This window comes from Cadophora gregata, assembly GCF_030347475.1.
Source record: "Cadophora gregata isolate MNR1 chromosome Unknown scaffold_2, whole genome shotgun sequence".
In the NCBI taxonomy this organism is placed as follows: Eukaryota; Fungi; Ascomycota; class Leotiomycetes; order Helotiales; family Ploettnerulaceae; genus Cadophora; species Cadophora gregata.
In genome coordinates, this window is record NW_026695925.1 from 1,190,701 (window position 1) to 1,210,498 (window position 19,798).

General features: G+C 48.9%; 8 protein-coding genes across 8 annotated transcripts; 3 read left to right on the forward strand and 5 right to left on the reverse strand.

The window, feature by feature from the left end:
* Positions 1-42: 42 nt before the first annotated feature.
* On the forward strand, positions 43-4,315 carry HTS1_1 (Cytoplasmic and mitochondrial histidine tRNA synthetase). Its single transcript, XM_058501219.1, has 3 exons — positions 43-485; positions 539-1,770; positions 1,819-4,315. Exons 1-3 carry the CDS (start codon positions 269-271, stop codon positions 2,251-2,253), a joined length of 1,884 nt encoding a protein of 627 aa, XP_058362536.1. The 5' UTR covers positions 43-268; the 3' UTR covers positions 2,254-4,315.
* ONS95_007702 (uncharacterized protein) lies at positions 3,044-3,718 on the reverse strand (the record flags this gene model as incomplete). The annotated part of the gene is made up of 3 exons (XM_058501220.1): positions 3,044-3,312; positions 3,471-3,621; positions 3,677-3,718. The coding sequence occupies 3 exons, from the start codon at positions 3,716-3,718 to the stop codon at positions 3,044-3,046; spliced, it is 462 nt and encodes a 153-aa protein (XP_058362537.1).
* Positions 4,316-4,987: 672 nt separating the features above from the next.
* On the forward strand, positions 4,988-6,418 carry ONS95_007703 (uncharacterized protein; the record flags this gene model as incomplete). Its single annotated transcript, XM_058501221.1, has 5 exons — positions 4,988-5,031; positions 5,082-5,289; positions 5,339-5,495; positions 5,543-5,928; positions 5,981-6,418. The coding sequence occupies 5 exons, from the start codon at positions 4,988-4,990 to the stop codon at positions 6,416-6,418; spliced, it is 1,233 nt and encodes a 410-aa protein (XP_058362538.1).
* Positions 6,419-7,486: 1,068 nt separating this feature from the next.
* On the reverse strand, positions 7,487-9,114 carry ONS95_007704 (uncharacterized protein; the record flags this gene model as incomplete). The annotated part of the gene is made up of 2 exons (XM_058501222.1): positions 7,487-8,446; positions 8,500-9,114. The coding sequence occupies 2 exons, from the start codon at positions 9,112-9,114 to the stop codon at positions 7,487-7,489; spliced, it is 1,575 nt and encodes a 524-aa protein (XP_058362539.1).
* Positions 9,115-10,657: 1,543 nt separating this feature from the next.
* Positions 10,658-12,191, reverse strand: COQ6 (putative ubiquinone biosynthesis monooxygenase; the record flags this gene model as incomplete). The annotated part of the gene is made up of 2 exons (XM_058501223.1): positions 10,658-11,949; positions 12,008-12,191. The coding sequence occupies 2 exons, from the start codon at positions 12,189-12,191 to the stop codon at positions 10,658-10,660; spliced, it is 1,476 nt and encodes a 491-aa protein (XP_058362540.1).
* A 198-nt stretch (positions 12,192-12,389) lies between these two features.
* On the reverse strand, positions 12,390-15,996 carry TOP1 (DNA topoisomerase 1). The gene is made up of 6 exons (XM_058501224.1): positions 15,928-15,996; positions 15,747-15,871; positions 15,376-15,596; positions 13,690-15,297; positions 12,951-13,643; positions 12,390-12,902 (listed from the first exon to the last, which is right to left on the reverse strand). The coding sequence occupies exons 2-6, from the start codon at positions 15,796-15,798 to the stop codon at positions 12,762-12,764; spliced, it is 2,715 nt and encodes a 904-aa protein (XP_058362541.1). The 5' UTR covers positions 15,799-15,871; positions 15,928-15,996; the 3' UTR covers positions 12,390-12,761.
* Positions 15,997-16,534: 538 nt separating this feature from the next.
* On the forward strand, positions 16,535-19,290 carry ATP3 (atp3 gamma subunit of the F1 sector of mitochondrial F1F0 ATP synthase). Its single transcript, XM_058501225.1, has 7 exons — positions 16,535-16,638; positions 16,773-16,841; positions 16,901-17,412; positions 17,461-17,594; positions 17,645-18,826; positions 18,878-19,122; positions 19,270-19,290. The coding sequence occupies exons 1-5, from the start codon at positions 16,583-16,585 to the stop codon at positions 17,768-17,770; spliced, it is 897 nt and encodes a 298-aa protein (XP_058362542.1). The 5' UTR covers positions 16,535-16,582; the 3' UTR covers positions 17,771-18,826; positions 18,878-19,122; positions 19,270-19,290.
* Positions 18,030-18,690, reverse strand: ONS95_007708 (uncharacterized protein; the record flags this gene model as incomplete). The annotated part of the gene is made up of 2 exons (XM_058501226.1): positions 18,030-18,114; positions 18,209-18,690. 2 exons carry the CDS (start codon positions 18,688-18,690, stop codon positions 18,030-18,032), a joined length of 567 nt encoding a protein of 188 aa, XP_058362543.1.
* Positions 19,291-19,798: the final 508 nt, after the last annotated feature.

Here is a 19,798-nt window from a genome sequence, read left to right on the forward strand (position 1 = left end):
CGCGGGCAGACAAGGCAGCGGCACAATTGGCAGTGAGTGAGGTGAGGGCTCGAGCTCGGTTTTGCGTGGGGGGCCTCAAAGTCAAGGTCAAGGTCCCCGCACGCAAGCGAGCGAACCTCGACGGGGAATGACCAGCGTGGGCACCAAAGATTCCATTTCCATGTTCCTCAGCCTCGTCCGAGTCAACGTCCCTCCCACCAATGACTCAGAACTTTGATATTTCCCCCACCAACAGCCTTCTTAGACCGAATCTTTTGGCGACGGGTGAATGACGACTTTCCAAACACAACTGCTGCGATCTGCCAGATCAATACCACTGACGCCGGGTCCAAGAGCATTCAATTTAATTACAGCAACAAGAATAGCAACATTTGGAAACACCCGCAATTTCTCGATAACTGCTCGGCGCAGAACAGAAGAAGACGACGAGATGGCTCCCAAAGGACAAAAGTTTGAGTTAAAAACTCCGAAGGGCACGAAGGATTGTGAGTCGAGTTCCATACCACGTGTGGCTGGTGGCAACACTTACAATTGTTAGGGGAGGGAAAGGATATGGTAATTCGAGACAAGATCTTCTCGACCATCACGGACGTTTTCAAGCGTCACGGAGCAGTGACAATCGACACGCCAGTATTTGAACTGAAAGAAATTCTGTCTGGGAAATATGGTGAGGACAGTAAACTCATCTACGACCTCGCGGACCAGGGTGGAGAGATCTGCTCACTGAGATACGACTTGACCGTACCATTTGCAAGATGGCTGGCCATGAACAGAGACGTCCAAAATATCAAGAGATACCACATCGCAAAAGTTTACAGACGAGATCAACCGGCCATGACCAAGGGACGCATGCGAGAATTCTACCAATGCGACTTTGACATTGCGGGCACTTACGATCCTATGCTACCAGACGCAGAGGTTATTCGGATTACGACTGAAGTCTTTGAGGGATTAGGTTGGAAGGGAGCATACACAATCAAGCTGAATCACCGCAAAATCCTCGATGGTATCTTTGAGGTATGTGGAGTACCAACAGATAAAATACGGACCATTTCATCTGCGGTCGACAAGCTGGATAAGTTACCGTGGCTGGAAGTACGCAAAGAAATGACCGAAGAGAAAGGCCTCGCACCAGACATCGCTGACAAGATTGGCGAATATGTGGTCCTGAAGGGCCAAAAGGATCTGCTCGCGAGACTCAAGGCAGATGAGAAGCTTGCGGCAAATGAGTCTATGAAGGCAGGAATTGCGGATCTGGAACTGCTCTTTGAGTATCTGGAAGCTTTTAGAGCTCTGGACAATGTCTCCTTTGACTTAAGTCTAGCACGTGGGTTGGACTACTACACTGGTCTCATCTACGAGGTTGTTACAGAAGGATCAGCCGGCTCCGTACCAGTCGCAACTACATCAACTGCTCCAGCAGCACCACCCAAATCCTCGAAGAAGCCGTCCAAAGAAGGAGCCGATGCTGACGAGGATCGGTCGTCGGATCCTAGCGTTGGTGTAGGCAGTGTAGCAGCAGGCGGACGGTATGACAAGCTGGTGGGCATGTTCTCTGGCAAAAACCAGATTCCTTGCGTGGGTATCTCCTTCGGTGTTGACAGAATCTTCTCGATCACCAAGGCTCGGATGGCCGCAGAGAAGAATGCGGTGCAGGTACGAAACAACGAAGTCGATGTTTTCGTGATGGCTTTTGGAGGGAAGGGATTTACTGGGCTGTTGAAGGAGAGAATGGATATCTGCTCTAGATTATGGGAGGCCGGAATCAAGGTATGCCATATTCCCACAAACAAGAAGACAGATGCTAACTCGCGCTAGGCCGAGTTCCTCTACAAAGTCAAGCCAAAACTACCCAACCAGTTCAGGGCCGCGGAGGTCAACGGCGTACCCTTCACAATCGTCATCGGCGAAGACGAAGTTGCGCAAGGAAAAGTCAAGGTCAAGGAGATGGGCCTACGGGATGGCCACCCCGAGAAAGAAGGCATTTTGGTCGACCTGGTTGATGTTGTAGCGGAGGTCAAGCAGAGACTGAGACGGAAAGCAGATCTTGAGGGTTTATTCCGAGAGGCAGAGGGACTGAGAGTAGTTGATGGCATTAAGGGCGATGCAGAGAAACTTCTGCCTCCAGAACCTACCGCATCAGTAGCAGAGCTTGAGAAGCAAGCCGAGACTACTGCTGTACCGGATCCAGAGAAGCCAGCTGAAGAGACTCCTGCGTCACAAGAAGCGATTGGAGCAGTTCCAGCATCTTAATCAGAACATTGTAACTGAATAAGAAGATCAATACTTTCGAAATGTAAAAGTAGATGAGATTAGCATATGAGAGCAGTGCATGGACTCGAGGCGTTGAGGATAGCTAGATGGGCGGAAGCGATATGGTGAGTGTGTCGCAAGGAAATGATACCTAGAGGAAAGCTTGAGCCAAGCGGAGATAGAGCAAAGCGGTGAAAATTCTTCATGATTTTCTAAATGACGTGTGGCATCGGACTCCGAATCGTCAGCTTACCATCCAAGCTATTTCATTGTCCTAGATCAGAGACCAAACGATCTCAAATTCTCAAATTCCTTAACGTCCAAGCTGTAATTAGACAACAACAACAACACAAGTCACTGAATCGAAAGGAAAAATCCCAGAGTGCGGATCCTTAATTCATCTATATATCATTCCAAATTATCGCTATGATGGCCTAAGAAGAGAGACAACCAGACGCCGTGCTAGAATGCCAATCTGCAAATCAAAGTTAAGACTCTCAAGTCCAACCAAAATGACGTCTCTAATCCACCACAAGTTATGCTGTCGCTTCGATGAAGTCAATACCCCCATGTAGTCCATCCGTATGCCATTGAAACGCCAATAACGCCATGTACCAGCAAAGCATGTCTGAATCAAGGTTTTCCGTTCTAAGCACCAATATGCCTCCCTCAGATACATCCTCACTCCTCCATGTAGTAAGTCACCAAAATCCACGAGCAGGGCTATGCTTTCATGCCCGTTCCTGAGTCTTCTAGGAAGTCCCAATCCATTCCATACCTCAAGAACTCATCAAACAGTATTATCATGGTAATAGAAATCAATATCTCTCGGTCTCCTTCTGTTATTTGCAACAAAAGACTGGTCGCCCTCAGGTCTCTCGTTCTTCGTATTACCCGTCAGCATGCTCTGTAGGGACATGCATATGCTCTCTACGTTCTGAACGGGACTCCAGCCTTGCTGCCCGAGGAGGTCGAGGCAGATGATACCGTTGGAGTAGATGTGTGGGTGCATGGGAATAGGTCGGTCGGGTGTTTGCATGAATGTTACTTCTGGTGGCTCTGTAAGACAGTAAAATGTGTTAGCTAGGCCCAAGTGGTGATCTGAACTCGATTGCTGTGGGGAAAAGTGCGATGGAGGGGTCTGATGCGGGGATCGCTTGACGCATTTGCTCAAGCAGATGCCTCCCTCCCTCCCGAGAACGTGGGATGGAACATACCAATTGGGTATTGAGGACTGAACTTGAATTTTAGGCGGAAGACCTTGTTCATGTAAAGTGGGTTTGCGTCGAGGACTTTAATGTCAAGTTGCCATTCCTGGAAGCCTTCCGCCGTCACCAGCTCGATTCCTGGAGGTAGCGTGCCGTGAATCTGAATATAGCAGTTACTATGCGGTACTGATGTAATCTCGTGGAGAAATTTCTACCTTTGACAGTTCCTTCGACAGGCGTTTCGTTGCGAAGCTCATTCTCGCTCGTTGCTCAGATCTTTGGATTTGGCCTTGGGTCGTTGCTCGAGGCTGTGGGTCTGTTTTTCCCACACCGAAAGTACCGTAGCTTCTTTATCTCTTGCAAAGAGGTCAGGGAATCTCGAGAAGGAATCTAGTTAGAAAGTGGCAGATTTAATGGAGTTGAGATGCCGGCTCTTTATGGTAGAGGCAGTGGAAATATTTCACAAGTGGTCCCGTAGTGTAGTGTAGGCAGGTAAGGTAAAGAAAGGTTGCGGAGGGGCGAGGCAGGCCAGGCAAGAGCTTAACCTTATCGATAGGCGGCGGGCACTTAAGCAAGGAGGGATGGATTCTTATAATAGAACTTCAAATCAAGCTGTTGCACAAGTGCCATGTATTTGGTCAGTAACCTTGATGGCACCAATACCCTAGACTGTGAATAGCCTCAATGATGCAATGTATTTTACATGTAGTTCCACAGACCAAAATCAAGCGCTGAATGGAGAGATGGAAATGTCAAAGAAACGCATTCCACGTGATGATCAACAAGCCCCTGAGCGCTCAGCCACTGCCCCTCCCCTCATAAGGTGGGTAGGTAGGTAACGAAGTGCCTGAAGCCGAAGGTAATAGTGTACAGTAGTGGACTGTCGTTATGTCGTTCTCACAGCGGCTGAGAAGCGAGCCCTTCGCGCAGCAGGCAAAGCTGGCCCCCGTCCGCTGGCAAGGCAGACTGCAGGAGTCTCAGACCAGCGCAATATCAAAGGTTTTTCTAAAGTCTTACTTGCGACCTACTTCATTCTTCTCTTGCCTCTCTTCCTTTGGATACAGAGTCCTTCATCTCCAACACATTTCCGCCTTGAAGACTCCCTTTTCTTCTTCTATTTTAACCCCTCATCAGGAGCCCGGCCAGCTCAGCCCGGCCCCACCAAGAAGCTTCAACTGAATCTTCGAAGTCAACAACAACCTTGAACCCTCCGTACCTTTTGCGCGCTACCGGACACCAAACAGTCCAGTGCTCTGAGCATCCGACGTCAAGCAGCCGGAAGGTGCGAAAGGACACAGCAATTGAGGGCGAGATAGACAATCGGCAGCCACGATGAGTTGTGAGTTGCACCCCGCACTTGACCCGCTGCTGGAAGCAGCAGACATGAAGGCAATCGGCATCCTCTGTATTAGCAGATGGCTAGATTGTGCAAACGAGCGCTGGCTCTCCTTCTTACCTTTACTTATCTCAAATTCCCTATAAAACGCTGGCTAACCGTTTCTTGTCGCTCTGCTCCAGTCTCCAATATGCTCAATAAGCTGCATGGTCAGCCTGAGAGCTACGATAAGAAGTATACATGCCACTTTCGACCACAGGGTGAATGTGTTAACAAGTCAGCAGAGCGAAGTATCGATTTGGTCGAACTCTTGGTGCTGGAACATATGGCATTGTCCGCGAGGCAGATGGGCCGACAGGCAAGGTCGCCGTGAAGATCATCCTGAAGAAGAATGTCAAGGGAAACGAGCAGATGGTCTACGATGAACTCGAGATGTTGCAGCGGATGAAGCACCCACACATTGTCAAGTTTGTGGATTGGTTCGAGTCGAGAGTAAGATATGGAAGTGCTGCTAGATTTTGCATGCGCTTACAACGGCCAGGATAAATATTACATTGTCACTCAGCTTGCGACTGGAGGAGAGTTGTTCGACCGTATCTGCGAGCAGGGGAGATTCACAGAGAAGGATGCCTCGCAGACTATTCGACAGGTGCTTGAAGCTGTCGATTACCTACACGACAACAATGTCGTTCACAGAGGTATAGCCTTGTCGTTTGGACTCAATGACCATATCTAATCGAACTAGATCTCAAACCTGAAAATTTACTCTACCTCACGCCTAACCCCGGATCCGACCTTGTCCTCGCAGATTTCGGCATCGCAAAGATGCTCGATTCCAAGGATGAAGTGCTGACGACGATGGCTGGTTCTTTTGGATATGCTGCTCCTGAAGTAATGCTGAAGAAGGGACATGGCAAGCCGGTCGATATGTGGTCTCTTGGCGTAATCACCTATACTCTTCTCTGCGGATACTCTCCTTTCCGAAGTGAGAACCTCCAGGAACTCATCGAGGAATGTAGCAGTGCCAGAGTTATTTTCCATGAAAGATACTGGAAAGATGTCAGCGATGATGCCAAGGACTTCATTGGACATCTTTTGCAACCAGACGCGGATGACAGATCTACCAGCAAGGTATGTCCATCTACTTACTGATTTCAAAGATCGTTTCTAACATTGCATACAGCAAGCTCTTCGTCATTCATGGCTAAGCGGCGAGAACGCTACCGACCACAATTTATTACCCGAGATCAAGGCATATATGGCCAAGGCTCGTCTACGCCGTGGTATCGAAATTGTTAAACTCGCCAACCGCATCGAAATGCTCAAGATGCAAGAAGACGAGGAGGATGTTGTACCAGGCGAGGCCGACGTGCCAGCCGATGCTAAAGCCGCGGCAGGAGCAGCTCTAGCCGGCCATGATGCAGGCTCGGGACTTCCAAGCAGCACGGTAGCCGGCACCGCACCCGGCGGCAAGAGATCCTTGAGTAAGATTGCGAAAGGGGCCATCTTCAGGGAGATCGTATTGGCAAAGGTGCGAGAAATGAAGGAGAGCGAGAAGCAGTTGCAGGTCGAGAAGGAGGCACAAGAAAACGCTTCAAAACGGAAGAGTTTCTCTGGATGAATGAGAAATACAGGCTTGCTTGCGGTGTTTTTGGGCTTTCAGCCAGCTAGCTAGGCTTCTATCTGGGTTTGACGGTCTCGTTTGTGGTCCATCTGTGCGTTTTGTTGCGAGACCTGCAGTGCCTCTCTTCGTCCTGTTTCTCGGGTTCTCCTTCCTTCTCTATGCGAAAGCCGATACCCGAAATAGGGAGAGCGTTACACTTTTCATTCGTTTGTCTCTCATTTGCGTCATGGATATTAGCCAGTGACTTTTACCTCCTCCAAAAGAATTCCTCTTGGTCATGTCTCAAGCGCCTCTTGTGGCGATCGAACAATTTCAACTTCTTATTACTGTGGCATTGTTCTGAGTGAAATCTGCATAAGAGCTTTGAGGTTACACGAAGTCATAATCAAGGTGATGGCATTTGAAATTTCATTTCTGCTTCATCAATTGCTACTTCACAGTTATTACTGATATCCATTTTTATCTACCATTGAATACCCAAAAATGCTATGCCTACCTTAAGTAGTATTCTGATATCGACATTGGCAATACAGCTAGAACAGGTGTTGGGTTGGGGCTGTCCTGTTTACTTGTACTTCCGACTTTCATCATACTAAGCGTTGACTTGATGTCAACGCCGGATCAATTCCGCCCCTAGTGAATCTCAAAGTCAAGGAGATTTTCAGTATGTACAAAAATCTTAGAATAGGACATGATATGCAGAGACTTCACAGACATAAAAGCAAGCAATTGTGATGTGACAAAGATGTTTAAGATTCTTAATATTGTCAGAGAAAAGCAATGGTAGTTGCTATAAACTAATCAGGTGGTATCATATATACGACAAAAAAATCAAAACACCCCGTAGGATCAATCCCAATGTACACCAGTGCATGATCAACGAAGAAGAGAACGCTAAGTCCAAACCCCAAACCCCCTCCATCCAGGCATCATCGTCAGAAGGTAAGAAAAGAAAAGAAAATTTGCGTGTGTCCGCGGTTGCATTAGTGGAAAGTTCGTAATCCCATCGCTCATTCCTCGTTCCCACTCTCATGTCGTGAATTGAAGTCAATCCTCTGAGGGTCATCAAGGCCGCTCATTGACTTCACCAAGAGCCTTCTCGCATAACAAGCGATACCTCTCACCATCAAATCTCTTCCTCCTCCAACCCAGCTCCTTCAACCTCTCGATCCTCTCTCTCAACTCCGGTCTCCTGTGCGCCTCTGCACTGGCATCAGCACCTGTACTCTTCTCCTCGGTCCTATCGAATGAGTACTGAGTTGGCGTATTCGACCGTCGGGGCTTGCGTGCCTCGGCTAAGAGACCTATTTGTGAGTGGATGGACGAGATGTGAAAGTCAAGTTGTGATTTCAAGGAGGTGAGATGTGTGCGGTAGCGAGCGACGGATTGGCCGTGGTAGTAATTTGAGAGGCTCTCGCGTCGTAGTTTCGTTGGTGATGAGGAGCGAGAAGGGGATGTCTCTTTCGAAGGAGGTGCCGGGAAGGCATCTAGGATTTGAGAAGCATTCGCTACATTTACTGACTTTGGAGACAGATCGAGTGGGCTTTCGGAATCAAGAGTAGGAAGTTGTAGGGAGAATGAGACTTTCTTCTTGCGGTTCTGGAAACGGCCGGAGCAGCGTCGAGAGTCTTCACTATCTTCGGAAGAAGATGAACTTGAGGCGCTACGTCTGAGGCAATGCTCTTCGAAGGTGGGCGAGTCGCCGTAGGAAGAAGATGCACAGTAGACTGACGAGGCAGAGGCTTGTGAGAACACCGAGTCAACTGAGGATCGGATGCTGGACGACAACGAGGAGTGCGATGCTTGTCCGTACATAGCGATCTGGCGGGTTGCAAAGGCGATATTGGGATCTGTGGAGAAAGATGCATATTCAACGAATGACTCGGCTTTCTGGTAGAAGGCGAGCGATTCCTGGAAAAGTGGAAGCTTGGTGCTTGAGTGGCTGTGTAGGGTACTTGCGGTCATTTCTAAAGAACTGGCAGCGAAAAAAGACAAGTAGATCGAATACAGAGGATGTACTCTATACTGAGAGTGGAGTTAGTTCTTGAAATCATGTTTGAGTCGTAGATCGAACTTACAGGATCTTTGATACCATCAAGAATCTGCTTGCATCTCATGGCACAATGCTTATATTGGCCTTTAGAATACAATAGTCTGACTTCTTCCATGACTGTACCCCACTCTTTCTGAGTGTAGGGTAAAATAGTCAGATCGGTGACGGGACCAGGGCGAGCTCTTTTGCTGGGTTTTGAAGGGTTGAGCGGTGCTGGAATGGGGACTGAGGCGAGTTCTGTAAGAGGTAGTGATGGGGGTGCTTTTTGCGAACTTGACGAAGACTTCGTGTCAGACATGTTCGCCTCGAGTTTGAGAGGAATGAGCCGGCCCATATTGTTGGATTTTTTGGGTTGCTGGGTATTGATACCAAGCTCGGAGTTATTGCTCGGGAAGATGTTCAGGTTCCAGCTTGATAAGGAGGCCCGAAGCGATATTTTTGTGGCTCTCTCCCGAACCGAGCCTTCGCTGTGGCGCTTGCGTAGCGAAGGGGATGTATTGCCTCCAGCAGTTCCGTGTGGAGCAATTGCAGTACCAGGAGCAGTAGCAGTAGCAATAGCAAGAGCGGAAGTCTGCTGTGGCGTTGGAGAACAACTTGGGAACAGTGAATATTGGGAAGACCTGCGGCGGACGGCAGACATGGCTGGTTATTAAGTGCGTAGGACGCAGGAGACAAAAACGAATGAATAGGAGGCGGCACCAACGACAGCGACGAAAAGGGACTTCAGACTTCGACTGGGGGAGCGGCCGTCCGTTCTGCAGGAGCGCGATCTGATCAGATGAAATCGCAAACGAAACGGAAACATGAAGCAGCTGGATCAGGATGTGCCAACAGCTATATGAGCGAAAGAAGGAAAATGGCTCGCCCCTGCATCACGAATCACTGACTCTCGAGCCCTTTGAAGGTTCCCTGCTTGCATCGCCGTCAGGGATTTGACGTTATCGCAAGCCAATATGGTCTCTGGACAGCATGAAATGCTCATCTCACGCAAAATTCTCCCTGAGCGATCGGCCGAGTGTGGAGGCGTGGTGGGCGTGCAGCAGGGGCACGAGTAAACAAAACAATCAAAGCGACCAGTTGCGAGCGGCATTCGACCTTGCTGGGCCGGGCACGTCCCGCGAACGAGGGGATGGCCCATGCAATATCCCAACTCTCGGACGTTAGGGGGCATCTGTGCTCATGCAGCTCACAAGTCTCCGAGCATCGTCTGAACTTCTGACTGGGCGGCGGGGAGATGCTGCTGTTGGTGCGCACTGCGCAGTCGACGTCGCTGTTTGATCCTCTGGAGATCACCAAACGACGACCGGGAGTGGTGATACCGATGGTGTATCGCAGCCCCGACTTACTCGTACCCTTCTTGAATTTACACCATGAATTACTTGGGACGGCGCCGGATGGACAACGCCCGGATCAATAGTTCGACCTGAGCTGAACGTCACCTTCACTCTTGAGAGCTTTTAGACCGCGACTGACAGGCTGACAGCTGCAGCTCCTTCGGGATGCCTGGTGAGACTTGCCGCAAAGCAGAATGCTGTTCCGGTGGTCAGACGCAGCCCACTCATAGCCGTCCGAGACACGATTCCTCTCTCGCAAAACGGCAACATGAACGTCCAGGAGAGCCTGGCTGGCCGAAGGACGAGGAAAAGTAAGAGGAAAAGGAGACTGCATGAGGCAGGTGGGACAGATGTGCTCGTCCCTTAGGCACCTGCTGCTCTCCCTGCGATACTCGACTGTACGGGTGGTACGGACAGCAAAACGTCGAGCGGACGACGGGGTCTCGAGGAGAGGGGCAGCAAAACTCGCCTGATCCTGCCAGTGCACTTGCGATGACTTCGAATTCCTGCATCTTTGCTGTCAAAGACCAGCCCGAGAACCTTCCACATATACCCGTCATGCTTTCTTATGCTGGACTTATACGTATCATCTTAACATCCTTCCGCTGACGATCGCTGTAAAGGCTTTGAACATTGCGCCATAGTCTCAGATAACCGATGGCACAATTGCTCGTTGCATTAACGATGACTATGCTTCATCTCCAGATCGCCAGCCAGAGCACCATGATGTTGCAATGCTTTGCCGCAATTCTAAATTCTCCGCGCGAACTGCTATATGTCTCATGCGTAGCTGAGCCCTCCATTCCATTATAATAATACAGTCTGATATCGCTCTACCCCCCCTTAGTATTACAGAATTTTTGCACCAGTTCCTGCTGCTTGACTCATGACGAAGTGCTTCACGGGCCCAAGAGCATTCACAGCTTTGAGACCCAGACTCCTCAGGGGCACTAACGGACCACTCTCAATAGCATATAGCTTGTGCAGTTTATCACATATACCCAACAGTACATGGTTGGCCGCATATCGCTCTGCATTGTACGTCTCCAAAGACATCTGGACTCCGATATCCTGCCCATGGGTGACAGCAAATTCGATCGTCTTTGCAAGGCTCTCAACGTCTCCCTGTCCTTGATTGAGACCCTGTCCAGCCAGAGGGTGAATAGTATGCGCGGCATCTCCAACCAACGCAACTCTTTCTCCGATATATGTATCAGCGTGGCGAAGCTTCAACGGAAATGATGCCACACTTCCTTCTTGAACCCCTACTGCAAGCTGTGGTATGCGCTGAGAATCGAACTTTGTATGCTGTGAACGCCATTGGAATTCTTCTGTATGTCCCTCATCTTGTGTATGCATATATGCTAGGTCTACCGGAGATAGCCTGAACGCTGAATTAACCATGGCAATGAAATCCTTTGGGCTTAAAGATTTTAAATGGGCTGCCAATGCAGGAGTCGTCGACCAGACCAATGTTGAATAGTTGCCTGGCAAAGGGAGCATCGCGACTGGTCCCGTAGGCAAGAATCTCTGATACGCCGTCTTGATATCATCTCCTCCCCATCCATTGCCATCCAGCTGGATTGTGGCGACGACTCCATTCCTGTCGTAATCCCATCCTTTGCTGCCAATCCCCGCGAAAGCCCTCACCGGACTATTCGCTCCATCTGCGCCCACCAGCAGTCTCGCAGCGAGCTTCCTGCCACCACTGAGTTGCACCACAGGCCAGCTGCTTAGATCAGCATCTTCCGTCGCCTCCCCTAGCACGATATCTTCCACCTTTTGCCCGTCCATCACTTCTACGCCCCCCGTCTCCCCAATTCGTTTCAGTAATCCAGATGTAAGATTAAGATTCTCATTCATGTAAGCAATCGTGTCACTCTGCTTTTCTCCAGGCCAGTCGAATTCAATTCTCGCGCCTGTAAGGCCGTCCCAGACTTGCATCTCCTGATACGCCTGCACTCGGTCTCTCTGTATATGCTTCCATGCTCCTATCCTATCCAGAAAGCGGACTGAAGATGGCGTGAGCGAACTGCATCTATTCGAGAATTGCGTCGGTGGGAGAGAGAACTCCTTTGTTTTGCTGAGGTCTTGAGACTCAATCAAGGCTACTTTGAGATTGGCTGTTATTAGGGAAGAACCTGTGGATTTCGTAAGAGCGAAGTTTCTTCTTGGGGGTTTGAGATGGGAGAGAGGTACGCAGAGCTGCTAGCAGACTCAGTCCTGCTGGTCCGCCTCCCACACATACAACATCGTACACGTCTGTTGTTGATGATGGCGTGGAGGCATAACCCCTCCTTTGGCGACCCAATTGACGGGTACAGCTATTGCAAACGTACCCAGTTAACTGACGGGATGCCAGCCTTCGCGGCAGAGGAATCATCTTGCTATTGAGGAGTGAGAATGTAAGAAGAATAAGGTAGGTGGATGAGGAGTTCTGGCTGTAGTTTCGAGCCGATGGGTTCTTATCGCCACGTGCAAGGGACGCCAAGATATCATTCCCTTCAACGTTAATTGTGTCAGTGACTTCACATGGAGCAAATGCTCCACAATGCTCACGGAGTATTCATACACAATTTGATTTCGTTTTGATTCAATTCATTCCTCTACTTATGTCCATTTATCGTTCTCAAATGTACTGCTCTGTTTTTAAAAAGCTGGGCAAGTCGATGATGTGGGCGGCTCAAAGAGAACCTTGCTATGAAGAAAAAGCAGCAGCAACCAAGTGATCCTGGGAGATCTTAATCTTGGTGTCCAAGTCTTCCATCAATCAAACTGCGATCATCCTAGATGCTCCGCCGACCCAATGCCCCTGCTCGCAATGTTTATGCAATATAAAAATCCAAAAAAAAGAATGGCATGGGATATCCCATAGCAAAATACAATGTTCACTGGCGCATGATTGTATGGTCGCGAATGGATAAGGGAAGTTTCCAGCGTCAAAGTTATGAGTTTAGAACTCCCATGCGTCATCGTCTCCGATGGATTCGATAGCCCAGGTGAACTTCTCTCGAAGAGTCTTGGAGAAAAACTTCTCAATGGGAACGTCAAACTTGTTGGCGAATACAACAGTGAGGCGAGGGTCAATGTAGTTCTGAATTGGTCAGAATACCTGTAGAGGATTCAAGGAGGCGAAACTTACGATCTTACTTGTACCGAGTGCAACCTCCTTGTTGCCCTCTCGGTCCTCGGCCTGAAGTCTCATTGTCGCAATACGAGCGTCCAGCTTCTCGATGGATGACTCAAACTTCTCGACCGATGCCCCTTTACCTTCAGGCTCAATTTTCTTCGTCTTGTTTTCCTTCTTGAACTTTTTCTTTAGGTCGTCGGCGACCTCAAGTCTTTCGGCAAGTTCCTTGGCCTTCATTTCCTTTGAGCCCTCGGCTGCGAGCTTTTCATTGTCCTTTTGGAACTTCTTCTCGATCTTGGTGCGCATCTCCTGGACTAGGAAAGCTTGGTGTTCGAGGATCCATTCTTGATCAAGGTCGCTGTCCAGTTGGAACCATTCAGATCCACGCTTCTTCTTTTGCTTCGGATCAACGTCCAGGATCATTTGCTTGAAACGCCATTGTTGGTACTGAAGGCCCTTGATGCGATCGGTCATCTTCTCCATTTGTGCCTCGTGGCTGGCGCCGACAGTTCGCTTGTGATTACACAAAAGAGCGACCTTCCGATTGCAGTCATTGTAGAGCTTGACCTTCTCCTGCATAGTGATGTTGGTGTCCTTGAGTTTCGTCAAGAGATTGGACATGGTGTATGAGGCATTGTAAGTACGGAAGACCTTTGCACTCAGGCCAGGCATGTAGCTATTTAAGTGCTTGTTGAGTTGGGTGGTCTATATCGGTTAGCCTGTATCTCTGCCTGCGTGAAAGACGACTTACGGTCAGGCGATCAAAGATATCGTCACCCTCCTTCTTTGGTGCTCGCTTGAACATTTTCAGGTTTTTGAATACCTTGTCATCGACCACGACTTCATCGTAATATCTAATACTGTCCTTTCCAAGGAAATCGAAGATGACGGTATTGGGGGGCTTGAGAGTAATGTGTTCGTACTTCAAAGAGCAGCACCCAACAGTCTCAGCCTCGTTCTCGCCATCTTTTTCATTGCCAGCACGCAAGGCGAGCTTGTCAATCAAGTAAACGGCGGTAGCTCGTTGCCGATCTGCCATAAGCTCAGCACGCAGGTCTCGGGTGTAGTCCTTTCGAATCTGGTCGATATGTGACTTCAAGCCACGAGCTTTCTCGAACTTCTTATAATCACTCTGTCCTTTGACACTGCTCTTAGCAGCCAGCATGACATACTTGTAGGCACCATTGATATTCTCTTGCCACATAGCAAGCCAAGTAGCCTTGTTGTCGTGTTGTACCTTGCCCCATTTGTAACCTTCAGGGGGAGTTGGGACGGTAGCATCTTTTCCAATGTTGATAGTGATTTGGTTTGGTAAAACTCTGCGCTTGACCTTGCCAGTCTTGGGATGTGCACCACGACCTCGGAAGAGTCCAGGAGGTTCGACACGGAAGTTGCCGACCTGTTCCTTACGACCATCCCATATGCATTGAGTGTATGGAGCCTCGGCAAGATCTCTTTCGGCCTTCTCAGCCTTCTTTTCGGCAGTTGAACGAGCCTTCCTGGCTTGACTTTTACCATCGTAGTAGCTGAAAATTTGCTTGAAGTCAAGTTTGGAGAAGTGCTTGATATCGATTTTCTTTCCATCAGGGCCTTGCGCACCACCCGTCTTCTTGACTTCCTCCGTAAAGTCATCGAAAAAGTTCTTTTGAAAAGTTGGATTCTCAACATTGAGAGTCGAATTCAACATGGCGCCAAAGAAACCAGCAATCTCCTCCGCCTCAATCGACAACGTGACAGGAACACCGTCGTAAAGAAGCTTGACATTCTTAGGGAGTGGCTCGTAAGCAGGGGGGAAAATGACACCATTATGCTGCAATGTCTCCCACTTGATGCTATCGTCCTCTTTTTTCGGAGCGTCCCACCATCGGTATATCTCCTCAGCTTCCTCGCTGTCCTCTTTCTTGCCTTTGCCCTTCTTCGGAGAAACTTCCTCGGGTTTGACCTTCCCATTTATTTTCTTGACAGGCTTCTTCATCAGTGGCACATCAGAATCGGACTCGGGCTCGACTTTTTTGACGCCATTTGTCTTCTTTGCAGATGCTGTTCCATTGGTCTTCCGTTTGTTCTTTGGCTTGACATCTTCATTGTCAGAATCTTCCTTCTTGACCTTCTTGGTTGCTTTTGCTTTGCTTTCCTTAGCGCGGATCGCCTTGGCTTCTTTCTCGGCTTTCTTCTCAATTGCTGCTTTCTCTTTCGCAAGCTTGGTGGTTAAGGGCTCATCATCGGAGGATTCGTCGTCACCAATATCGGCAGCGGTAGCTTTAGGCGGAAGCTTGCCGCCTCGCTTTTTCGCAGCTGCGAGTGGAGTTTCATCATCAGAGTCGGACTGGATAGCTTTTGAGGTCTTTTGACGTTTGGACTGAGACAATTATTAGTATGTGTGATCAAACTTCGAGGTGAAATGTTCGAGTCGGATAAGGTGAAGTCATGGGCGTACCATTGGAGCATCATCATCGTCGCTGTCTTCTTCGTCCTTGTACACTGGTTTTGAGATGCTGCTACGCGACTTGCGCTTTCCATTTGTCGCAGGCTCGTCCACGTCCATCCTGTCTTCAAGAACAGGCCCATTTCGGATCGACACTCCCGCAGGGGCGGATGTTGACGGGCCAGCCTGATCCATAGCTTTGTCTTCACTTTTCGAAATATGCGCCTTGGAGACTGTGAAGAAGGTATGTCAGTTGAAATCCCAGGAGAGTGAACGTGATAGAAGGCCAACGGGCAGGAAGATAAGGAGTGCCTGTAATGCAATGCGCCAGGTTGTGTAGGTTTTGCCGGCGAAGCATTTCCGAAGACAAACAAGGGACTTACGCTTGCCATTCGCCCTGGCCAGGGGCATATCGTCGTCCGAGTCCGAGGACATCTTGAATGGGAAGGGAAGCGGTCGTTGAAATGGAATTGAAGAAGGTTTGTTCTGGGTGAAACGATGGAAGGAGCTGAAGAATGGTCAGTATAGGACGCGAAGTAGACTGCTTGAGGAGGTTTGCCTTGCCTCTGAGCGCGTCGAAAAGCCTGAAAATCTAAGCTTTGCAGACGAAGTCGTTGCAGATGTTTGGTAAGAAAGGGTGGTTGTAGAAAAAGGCGCGTTGACATAGAATGGAAGAAGAAGACTTGACGTCCTCGGGAAAGCGAAATGGAACACAATCGGAGGCATTTACTGCGTCGGGGAAAAATCCATTCCTACCAAGGTGGCATCTCGTTGTGATTGGCCAAGAGGCTCATAAAAGCGGGGCAGACGACTCAGGTGCTGCCTTCCATTCAACAGAGGTGAATTGGTTGCTGTAGTAGTAGTAGTAGTAGTAGTAATAGTCTGCCCTTCTGAACGGCCTTTTTCACCTTACCCAGACATACAATAATCAGTCTCACAAGCACTAATTAGACTCGTATAGTGTGTGTGCTCGAATGCTCAAAAGAAAATGTTTTCGTTGAAAATCCCGAGTGCAGTTAAAGTGTCGTGGTTCTTGCCCAGAGCTTCGACGAAGGGGAACGACAACGACCAAGGACTAGTCACTTCTGCCTGAGGATTCGTGAGGCTCCTACTTGCTACCGACGACCCGACCGAACGAAAAACCCCATCAACACCACGCCTTTGTTATCAATTGAGCCTCCACACCAAAGGCTCGATCCAGCTCCTTTTGTCGATCAAGATGCTTTCCAGAGCTGCTCGTCCTGCTTTGAGAGCTGGCGCTGCGGCGTCCGTTCGGTAAGTTCCCCTCGACTGAATTAAACACGGCCGGCCAGAAGCTATTTCGGAGCTTCAGAGGATGGGATTGCAGTGTCCAATGGATCAAGAAGATGAACGCGATGAGAATTCTACTGACTGTTGTCATTGGATAGACCTGTCCCCCAAAATGCGGCCAACTTCGCAACCCTTCGTGAAATCGAGGATAGATTGAAGTCCATCAGGTATTCCCGACCCCAGTTCAACAAGCTACTTCTCTACGAATTTCTGACCAGGACTCAAGGAACATTGAGAAGATTACGAAGACGATGAAAATTGTTGCTTCCACCAAGCTCAATCGTGCCCAACGTGCCATGACCGACTCCCGATCCTACGGACAAACTTCCAACACCGTTTTCGAGCAAGCCGAGACCAAGGCAGTGGAGGGAGAGAACAAGAAGACTTTGATCGTCGTTGCCAGCTCGGACAAGGGACTGTGCGGTGGTATTCACTCTGGATTGTCGAAGAGGGTCCGTAAGATTCTCGCGGAGAAGCCAGACGCCGATATTGTTGTGTTGGGGGAGAAGTGCAAGGCTCAATTGAGTCGTTCAAGCTCCAAAAATATTGTTATGAGCTTCTCTGCTGTTGGAAAGAATATCCCTACCTTCGCAGAGTCCCAAGCCATTGCCGACCAGATCTCTCTCCTCCCAACCGACTACGCATCGGTCCTGATTGTCTACAACAAGTTCATCAACGCCACAAGCTACGAGGCTACCCCTGTTGAGGCTTATTCCGAAGAGGCAATCATCAACTCTCGTGAGTAGCCTGTGGGACTCTGACTTACAAGGACTAATGTGTGAACAGCCAATTTCTCCGCCTTCGAGATTGACGACCAAGTCCTCGGTAATCTCCGAGAATACGCCTTGTCAAACGCTCTCTTCTGGGCTCTTACTGAAGGTCATGCTTGTGAAATCTCCGCTCGTCGTAATGCTATGGATGTATGTGATCCCATTTTCGTACAAGAGATTGAGATGCTAATAACTCACAGAACGCTTCCAAGAACGCCGGAGACATGATCAACAAGTACCAAATTCTTTTCAACCGAACACGTCAAGCCGTCATTACTGGCGAATTGGTCGAGATTATCACTGGTGCGGCCGCCTCCGAGGAGTAGAAGAGGATTGTCAATATGTAGTCTAGTCAAGCAGCTTCTGGTCTTCCCAGGCCCGATAGATCCAATTTCTTTCTGTACCAATGCACACTAAATCTTACCTGAGTGTTTTAGACCGATCTCTATTCTTTCTATTTTCCTCGCGATAGACAGGGCTTGTCGCTTGATTCATCATCTTTGCTACTTCTACCAGAAATGCCATGCTGTTTCCAAGTGGAGCGAAGAAACAGACCCATTACATTTTCATCAATTATATACCTTCTCATTCAGCAACAATCTCATTCTCTTTCTCTCTGTCCAGCACCGCCTTGTGCAAGCTCGATAGCAATCCAGCAAACCTTCCGTGTCTGGACAAGTCAGCACCCTTCCCTCATAGCGTCCGATGAGGACAAGGATGAAATTGGGTAAAGATTTGGGGAGAGGCGAATATGCAGCACCTACCCGATCTGAGCCACGCATCCGGTATACCTCCAAAAAGTCCCAACCTTCATCGTCTCCTGTGCCTCATCTAGCCCTTCAAATCTTACTTCGCCACACGGCCTTGGAATCCACGCCATCTGCCTATACCGCCCGTCAAGCGTCATACCCTCAAAGGCCAAATCCCAGTCGCTTGGCTCCAGCTCCTCGAATCGGCAAGCTTTCAAAATCGCCCAACCTGGAGCAAACAGCGAGTCAGGCGTACTGTTTAGAACAGTGAGGAGGCCGGAGCCTGGTGGTGTTAGTGAGAGGTGATTTGACGCTGAGGACATGCAGAAGGGACAGCTGAACTCCAGGTTTAGGGGTAGGGTTGTTGTATTGGCATAGGGTGCTGGCTGTGAGCATATTAGTGGAAGCCGTGTTGTGCCACTATGCGCGTTGACAATGGGACCAAATCCTGTGTGCCCACAAGTATGGGTGAAGCGGTATTGAAAGCTCATGGCCATCTTTGGCAAGCTTTTATTCGAACGTGAGCATATGTGGTGCTGTCTCCGTAATGGGAGGGAGCAGAGGATGCAACGCTGAGATATTCTTGGGAAGCTTTGGGTAGGATGGTCCTTCGAAACTTGGGTTCAACTTGAGGTCAGTAATATCTTCCTCAAGTGAATAATCTTGCCATTGACACATCCGAAGCTGCTTGAATCACAAGTGGCATGCTTGTACTGCTATTCGCGAAGCATTGACAGACGTGAATCAAGAGTCTAAAATGGGTATTCTACTTATTTAGTGCTATCCTTTGCTTACGTCCAAACTGATCCCGCCTCGATCAAGATATTCAGCGAATTTTGAAATCACTTCTCACAGTAGCCTCTTGTACGTCTTGCAACATACTTGGTGCGTCGTCCTTAAGCACATGCTTTCCAAAAAAGGAAATGAAAGTATGTCTCAACAGCCTCTTTCCCAGTCACATAGCACATTCACTTGAATGTTCCTCGCTTCTGAATTTTTCTGTTTATCAAGAAGGCTTCCATCTCAGCTTCGGTACTCACAGCATGCATGCCATTATTGATATCCCTTGCACGCAGAACCATTGGGATGTCCTTACTTCTATACCCCGATATCGTTGTATTCAGCTTCCATTCCATGAATGAAGAACTAAATAATGTATCTTTCAGTCTCAATCAAGAGGATGGTGATGCGAAGCTTATGTCGAATCAGAGTGCAGACCTCGCCCAGCTTTGCCTGTAACGCAAGTCAGTGGTGACTTATGTTACCATCTGCGCCGCCTGACTTGATTTCGGCTGCGTAACTAGGAGTCTAGACTAATGATAACATTTCGAAATTAGGAAATGTAGCGGTCATTCAAATGTCGCTTGGGACAGGCAACGCAACTACGCTATCTTCCGACATGTTAAGAGAACTTGTTGCAGGTACATTGACTGATGTTTTCTTCACACTAGCATAACCGAGAACAGGTAGTGTTTCACCGGCGCACCTGCGCATGTTACAGCAGCGCATGCGCAATCGATTTTTGGTGGGGGAGCCTGGCGCATGCGTCTAGACTAAGAATCTTGGTAGCGTATAGCACGGATAATTATTTAATCCGTGTGTTCT